This window comes from Cystoisospora suis, assembly GCF_002600585.1.
Source record: "Cystoisospora suis strain Wien I chromosome Unknown contig_1975, whole genome shotgun sequence".
Lineage (NCBI taxonomy): Eukaryota > Apicomplexa > Conoidasida > Eucoccidiorida > Sarcocystidae > Cystoisospora > Cystoisospora suis.
In genome coordinates this window covers 1-7,899 of record NW_027154774.1, presented here as the reverse complement: position 1 = coordinate 7,899, position 7,899 = coordinate 1, and the positions used below count along the sequence as shown (strand labels likewise).

Genomic DNA, 7,899 nt, shown 5'->3' with positions numbered 1-7,899 from the left:
TTGCAGCTGCTTGCGTGTTGATAAAGAGAACCTCGAGATGCCGCATATGCGCACGCACCCCCATGCCTGCATGCATGTGTAGACGTTGGCTTGCGAGACAAGGTTATGTGTATGTCTATCTGTAGAGAAGAAGAATGAAGAGAGAGAGAGAGAGAAGGAAGGAAGGAAGGAAGGAGAGATAAGAGGTATACATTCTCTCTGGATTTTTGGAGTTTGTTTTGTGTAGATTTCTGTCAAGATGAGAAAGAGGACGACGATGAAGACGAAGATGCGAGAAGAAGCCTTGCTTCCTCGAGGAGTCTTCTTAAGGAGGCAATGATCACTTCTGCTACGGCTCGAGCTGTATGGGAGATTCTAAGAAAAGATCAAGAAGAGCAACAGGAAGGTAAGAAGAAGAAGAAGGTGTTTCATGGGGGACGTTGGATCGCTAATCGTCACTTTATGATACTATCCTTAGGCATCTTCTTCTATATCTATCTGCTACATACATGTAGATACCTACGTGTTTATATATATATATAGATATAGATATCTCATTTCTCGTGCAACTAGAGTAAGAAAGAAAAAGCGAGAGGATGACGGCGAGTCATGGCCTTCCCCCTCTTTTGCCAGTGAAGAAGAAGAAGACTGCAGAATGTAGAGGAGAATGGGAGATCGCTTTTCTTTCCTACAGGGTCTGGATCAAGTCATTCACGGCTAGCAGCTCTCGTCTTACTGTAGCTACGTTGGATCGTAGCTACTTAAGTATCCTTTCCAAAGCCAGGTGTCGACACCTAGAGTCTCTCTCTACTCTACTGCTTGCTTTGTTTCTCTCCTCCTCTCCTTTTTCTTTTCTCATGGAGGTCTTCTTCTTACAAATGCCTCAAATGAAGTGTGTGTGAGGGACGTATCCACAGAAAGAACTTTCTCTCACTCTTTCTTTCTTTCTCACTGTCTCTTTCTTTAGGTTGTCGAGGAGGAGATGGGAGGAGTTTCGGCGGAGATCAAGAAGTTGACGAGGAGGAGGAGGAGGAGGAAGAGGAAGAAGATGAAGAGACACACTCTGAAAGTAGATCAAACCTTTATCCTCTATATGAAGAAATCCCCAATCGACACCGAGGCTAATACGTATCTACCTCTCTTCGTTTTATGCATCGATCTATTTATCTTTGTCTATCTCTTTTCAATCTATTATCTACGTCATGCGTGTATGTGCGTCTGTTGTAGGGTCGCCCTTGGAGAGGATGCAGGGAGCTTCTAGATGGATATAGATACATTTACACGTTTTCTTATATAAGCCGAACAAGAGAGATTGCAGGATGCCCTTTCTCTCTCTCTCTCTTTCCCGTTCTTTCTTGGTCTCTCCCGTTTTCTTTCTTTTCTCGGCTTCTCTATTAAATGGTGGATTTCTGTGTCGTGGAAGGGACATCTATTTCTTCTTAGAGCTTATCTACTGTTAAGAGGGTGGGGAGATGTAAGATGATAAGTATCGGATGGCGAGTATCGTATCCGATGGGCTTTCTCCAAACGGGGTGAAACGAAAGAACACGTCTAGTCTTTCTTTCTTCGAGGCAGGCGGTACCCTCCTTCTGCTCTCTCCTTTTCAAAAAGAAGTAATGAAAGACGGACAAGAAGAGATGAGAGATGATAAGAAGAGGAAGAAGAAGAAGAAGAGAGTCATTAGATGTGGGGTGTTGTGTTCTTCTGTAGAAGGGAGTGAGAAGAGTGAATTCTTTGCTGTCGTCGACGTGTTGGTTGTCGATGCTTTTTCTTTCATCTTTTCTCTCAAATTGGAGGTCCCAAGGCGGTCATTCCCATACATACAGAGCTCGCCCACACACACATCCCCTTCATACATCTTCCATACAGTACATATTCAACTGCAGTATCTCTCATGCTCCATATATATATATATATATATATAGTAGTCACGTGTATGTGGGTATGAATGATATGTATATATATATATATATGTATCTATATATATATGGAGTATATATATATATATATTATATGTGTATGGATGGATGTGTGTGTATTTCTTTGTGCTGCGTGTTGGGTTCTTTTATGTCTATCTGCGTGAGCCAAGGACAGGCATCTTGTCACTTGAACGGCCAGCATCATCCTAAGAAGAAAACTTCTTTTTCTCCTTTCTTTCTTTCTCTTCCTTTCTTTCTTTTGCGACCGAAAGACAATAGAACATTTAGTTCTGCCCTAATGTAACTTTCTATGAAGAATGAAGAGAAAGAAAGAAAAGAAGAGAAGAGTAGCAGCGATGAGATAGCAGAAAAGAAGAGAGAAGAGAGAGAAGAAGCAACGTAAAATTTTCTCTATCTATACAGCTGTACTAATCTATATATATATTGTGTATCTAGGTAGGTTATCCTACTCCTGTCTGCAAAGTCTATCGAGGGGGACCAAATCCTGGCCTCGTAGTATCTTGACTTGTGTGGTAGTCTATACACATGCATGCATACACATGAAGAGAGCTCCCTGTAGTTAAAGGAAGAGGAGAAGAAGAAGAAAGAGAAGGAGAAAGGGATGTGTTTCAGATTGCGTTTGCTTTCAAAGCGTTGCCGAGAAAGAGGATATCCACCACAACAATAATGAAGAAGAAGAAAGTTGTCCTTTTCATGGAAGGGTCTAGAGAGAAAGGCTTCCTTTCTCTCTCTGACGCATGCAAAAAGAGAAAGAAAGAAAGAAAGGATGGCTTTGTTTATCTCTTCACTCTGTCGTCTATTATGACGACGCGTAGGAGGAAGAGGAGGAGGAGGAGGCGGGCGAGACAAGAAGCATCATGTAGACATAGACACGTTCATGGAAAGACTATAGATAGATTGATAGATATAGACAGATGGATGAAAGATAGATAGATTGACTGGAGATAGAGACAGCACTTGACTTCTCAAGCGTCTGTTCATATCTTCCTCTTTCCTTTTCTTTCTCTCTTCAAGATCCTCCATACATCTCAGATCCTTTAACGCCAAGGGCAAGAAGAAAAGAAAGAAGAAAGAGAAAGAAATAGGAAAGAAAGAAAGAGATATGAGAAGAAGAAACAGTACAAGTAGGGAGGGGTACGACTACTACTACTACTATGACTCTTATTACGATGCTGGATGTTCTCCTGCTAGAAAGAGAGTGGTCGCTCGAGTGAATGAAGAATTAAGGAAGGACTCTCTTCTCCATCTCTGTTAACCTACATACAGGACAAAGGAGAAAAAGAAAGATAAAGTACACAAAGAAAGAAAGAAAGATGAGAAAAAGAGCGTCGGAAAGAGAGAAAGGCAGCAGTAGTACAGACGATGCTTGGCACAAAAGCTACACGTCTATCTATCTATCTATCTTTAATCTATGTATCTATCTGTAGTTTATCCTTAATCTTTAGTCTATCTAGAATCTATCTTCAATCTGGCTATCTATTTGTGTGGCTTTTTGAGATTCTTCCTGTGGCACAGAGAGAAGAAGAAGAAGATCTACAGGACAAAGAGGAGAAACAAAGAGATATGTGTACATACAGACAAGCAGACAGGCAGGGATTCAGCTCTTCCCAGATATTTCCCACATCCGCAAGAAATAACTTTTTCTTTCTTTCTCACTCTTTCTTTCTTTTTGTCTATCCACTTTGGAGAGGAAGGAGTGTGAGGTATGTGTAGAGGTTCTTCTCGAGTGCTCTTTCACTCTTTCTTCGTCTTTCGTTTTCTTAGAGGTATTTGCTTACCATAGGTTGAAGGATGGGTCGCATACACGACGCACTTCCCGCAAGCTTGGGCTTTCTTTCATAGCTCTGCCGCGCGGCCATCCAACACATCCAAAGAAAAATAAGAAATACACACGCACACCATACAACAAGAAAGAAAAGAAGAAGGAAAGAAAGAAAGATCATACAAAACGAGGACAGAAGAAGAAGAATATGAGAGCATCAAGAGAAGAAAGTCGGATGGAGATAGCTGAAGAAGATGGAGAGATAGAAAGAGAAGTGAACTGGATAGAGATAGTAGAAGTCTTCTAGATCGAGGTAGTTGACGTGGGTGTGTACGAGGGGTGTGTGTCTTTTCTTTTCTTACCGAAGAAATCCAAGTGTAACGCTATCAGCGAGATCAGGTGCCGCGCCTCCATGAAACAAAACTATCTCTTTCTTCACTTCTTCTTCTTTTCTTTCTTCTTCTTTCTTCGTCTTGTGTTGCTTTGTATTTTGTTCTCGAATTCTTCGCATCCATTCATCGCATGCGTCGGAGAGGGCTTGCACAGGGCTACCAGTCTTCATTCTCTTCTTCTCGTTTAGTCGCGTTACTAAAGAGAAAAAGAAAGAAAGAAAGAAAGGACATGAGAAAGAGAGTGAGAGAAACAATGTACCCAACAACGATTCATGCTCCATGCATCACATTCACAAACATACAGATATACACATATATATAGATACATGTCTACATATTTATATATATATATATATGCAGATATATACATACGTATACCACCTCTGTATCTATCTGTTTCTGTAAATATCCACATCTGTAGGCTGCGTGCAACCTAGGGGGCAGAGAGATATATCCATAGACACACAGTCCGCACGCATACATATATATATATATGTATCTCTATCTATATAGATGGATAGATCTATAGAGATAGAGAGCAAGAGATAGGTGGAAGAGGATGAAGAGGGTTGGACTGCAGAGAAACGCAGAGTCTTGTTTAAGAAGAAGAAAGACCGATCGATGGATTTCTTTCAACACACAAGTGAACTGAAAGAGGAGAGAAAGGCTTAAGCCCTTATCATCCATCCCCAGAGACATCTTCTTGTCTCCACCCATACGAAAGACCAAATAGACAGACAGACAGATAGATAGACAGCGAGCGAGAATAGAAATAGCTCGTTCTTTCTCCCTATCCACTCGTTCAGATGAGATTAAAGCAGACTTTTTCTCCCCAATAAAGATCAAACAAAGAGCCTATGATGACGTTCCACGCGCGAAAGGATAAGGGGGAAGAAGTTTCAGAAAGAACGAAAGAAAGGCAGAAAAGTAGGGACGCGAAACCTGCCTGGGTGAAGAGAAGGAGAAAAGGGAGGAAAAGCAGGCATTGCCCTCTTCTTATCTTTCCCTCTTTCTTCTCATAGATTGTTTGCTGTGTTTCTTCTTCTTCTTCTTCGCTTTTCTTACCTGCGCGCATGACTATAGGCCCAGCTGTACGTACAAGAAGTCTCTCAATAGGCGTAAAATTACTTAAAGAAGAAATATACGAAAAGGCCCTCCAGCTAAATCGAACACAGAGAGAAAGAAACAAAGAAGAAAAGAAAGAAAGAAAGAAAAGAAAAAAGAGAAAGAAAGAAGACTGCATTAACGTGTCGTGACAGGGACGCCTGATGGTCTAGAGTAGAAAGAAGAAGAAACAGGACAACTTGAGAGAGAAATAGACAAAGAAAGATCTCTTAACCTTCTTCTTCTTCGCTACCAGTGCGGACGTCTTCTTCGCCTTCTCTTTCTCTCTCTCTCTTTCGTTATTCTTCTTCCTTTTCTTCTTTTCTATCCATCCATCAAAGACAAGGGAAGTTGCAAACCCACATATACACATCATATACATCTATATACATACACATCCACACAATACATACACATGTATATATACATATACATGCATGCGTATATCCACAAAAAGGAGAGATAGCTCAAAGAGAAAAAAGATACATCTCTCTCTCTGTGTGTATGTGTATGTATGGCACGTATGTATGGCAACACTAGAGAGTGGAGGAGGAGTAGAAGTAGTAGTAGTAGTAGCGAGGAGGAGGAGGAGTAGAGCTGACAGGCCATGCCGTCAGTCGTTCATCCACCTATGTTGGCTCGCCTGCTTAAAAGTGATACACAAAACGTCAAAGAATTGAGTTCTTTTCTTATCTATCTTTAATCTATCTATCCTTGATCTATCTTGATCTATCTATCCTTGATCTATCTATCTATTTACCATCTTTATTTTATGTATCTATGATTTGTATTTGTATTTTCTTGAAGGAAAGAGAGGTGACGCAGTTTACCTTGACGCGAAGGATTGATACATGCATGCAGGGAAGAGAGGAACAAGATTCTCATAGACCCATTTGATATCTCTCTCTTCCTCTGGTGTAAGTACACCTCCTCGTTCATTCTCTCTTCTCAAATCAGGAGATGAAGACGAGGAAGAAGAGGAAGCTTCTTCTCCTAGTGACGCTTTCTCTTCTTTTTGCCTTGAAAGTTTCCAATGATACTTTTCACACAGTCTCTTCACAATCTCCAAAGAGTCATTCACCTATCGAAACAAAAGGAAAGAAAGAAAGAAGGAAAGAGGAGATATCTAGCTCTCTTTATATTGATAGGTAGATAGATAGACAGATAGATAGATAGATAGACAGATAGATAGATCAAGATAGATTGAAGAGAGATAGATCGATCAACGATAGAGAGATGAAAGATAGGTAGAGAGAGAGATAGAGTGTCTTGGGCCTTTCTAAGAGTGAAGGCAATCTTTAGTCAACCCCCTCCCTCTTGCTCGTATATTGTTTTATAGTTGCGTATTCTGTCTCTGTCTCTCTCTAACGACTTTGCTAGACAAAGAGATAAGGAAACATTCAGGGACACACACACCTAAGAAAAAAGAGAAGAAAGATAAGCACTTCACGTCCATCTATCTATCTATCTTTAATCTATCTCTCTTCAATCTACTTATCTATCTCTCTTCAATCTACCTATGAATCTTTAATCTATCTTCAATCTGCCTATCATTCACCTATCTATGTAACTGTCTGCCTAATACGTATAGATCCAAGTACATGTTTGACACCTTCATCTAATCGTCTTTCTTTCTTTCTTTCCTTCATTCATTCGTATTTCTTTCTTCCTTTCTTTGGATGTATGTAGTTGACTTGTTGGAGATTGGAGTTTACTTGCTCTTCTCCGTGAAAGAGAGCGATGGGGACCTTCGTGTACTCCTTGTTGGACAGTCGGGGATCCTGCAGAATCTCCTTCTTTCCAAATGGATTCACCTTAAACACACACATCCACAAACCAAGACAAAGAAAGAAAGAAAAAGAAAGAAAGAAAAAAGGAAATAATGAAAGAAAGAAAGAAAAGTGACATACTCGTAGACATAGATATTCTTACATATATATATATATATATATACTTACACACACGGAGGCGCCAGCAATGGATGCATCTAGCTACATACAATTCATATGCGCAGTACATGGTATACAGGGAAAGATATGTATGTATGTAGATATGTACGAAGGAGACCCAAGGAAGAGTGAGAAGAGAAGGTAGTGGCTAGCAAGTAAGTGTAGGAATGAATGAATGCAGCTAGCTAGCTAGCTAGACTCGCATATAGTACTACTACTACTACAAAGAAAGCACGAGAAGGCTGGAAGAGAGAGAAACGACCCCTCAACCTTTCCATAGATGCACTGAAGAGAGATAGAGAGACTAGAAAAGAGAGACAAAAAGATAGATTAGAGATCGGGCATTTTTATGGAGAAAGAGAGAAAGGGGAAGAGGTGACGAATTTTATTCTGTTTGGAATTCAACTGTATGCATTTCTCTCATGGGAGGAGGGAAATATGTCGAAAGAAGAGAGAGAAGAAGAAAAGGCTAGATAGGGAGATCGAGAAAATCTTCATGTAGAATTTCGTGTACCTATCTCTCTCTCTCTCTTTCTCCCTCTATAGGTATTTAGATCTCTCCATGGACCCAAGCAAGGCCAACACAGGCGAATCATCACCAGCATCATCTACCTATATATATATATATATAGAGAGAGAGAGAGAGAGAGAGAGAGGGAGACAGAGCTACATATACATATATATATATATATAGAGAGAGAGAGAGATACATATACATATATATATATATAGAGAGAGAGAGACATATATATATATATATATATAGAGAGAGA

General features: G+C 40.2%; 2 protein-coding genes across 2 annotated transcripts in view; one reads left to right on the top strand and one right to left on the bottom strand.

The window, feature by feature from the left end:
• The window catches only part of CSUI_004290 (uncharacterized protein), a gene marked incomplete at its 3' end in the record, with an annotated part of 2,339 nt that extends 455 nt beyond the window's left edge, over positions 1 to 1,884 (top strand). The window contains exons 2-3 of the mRNA XM_068064483.1: positions 227 to 385; positions 947 to 1,884. Of these exons, the coding sequence (XP_067923542.1) occupies positions 1,473 to 1,883 (411 nt within the window). The remainder of the gene's footprint in view (positions 1 to 226; positions 386 to 946) is intronic.
• A 672-nt stretch (positions 1,885 to 2,556) lies between these two features.
• On the bottom strand, positions 2,557 to 6,991 carry CSUI_004289 (glutathione s- n-terminal domain-containing protein; the record flags this gene model as incomplete). The annotated part of the gene is made up of 6 exons (XM_068064482.1): positions 2,557 to 3,175; positions 3,698 to 3,763; positions 4,044 to 4,269; positions 5,139 to 5,233; positions 6,008 to 6,258; positions 6,893 to 6,991. Coding segments are annotated over 6 exons (771 nt in total), but the record flags the coding sequence as incomplete, so codon positions are not given.
• Between the last annotated feature and the right edge of the window lie 908 nt (positions 6,992 to 7,899).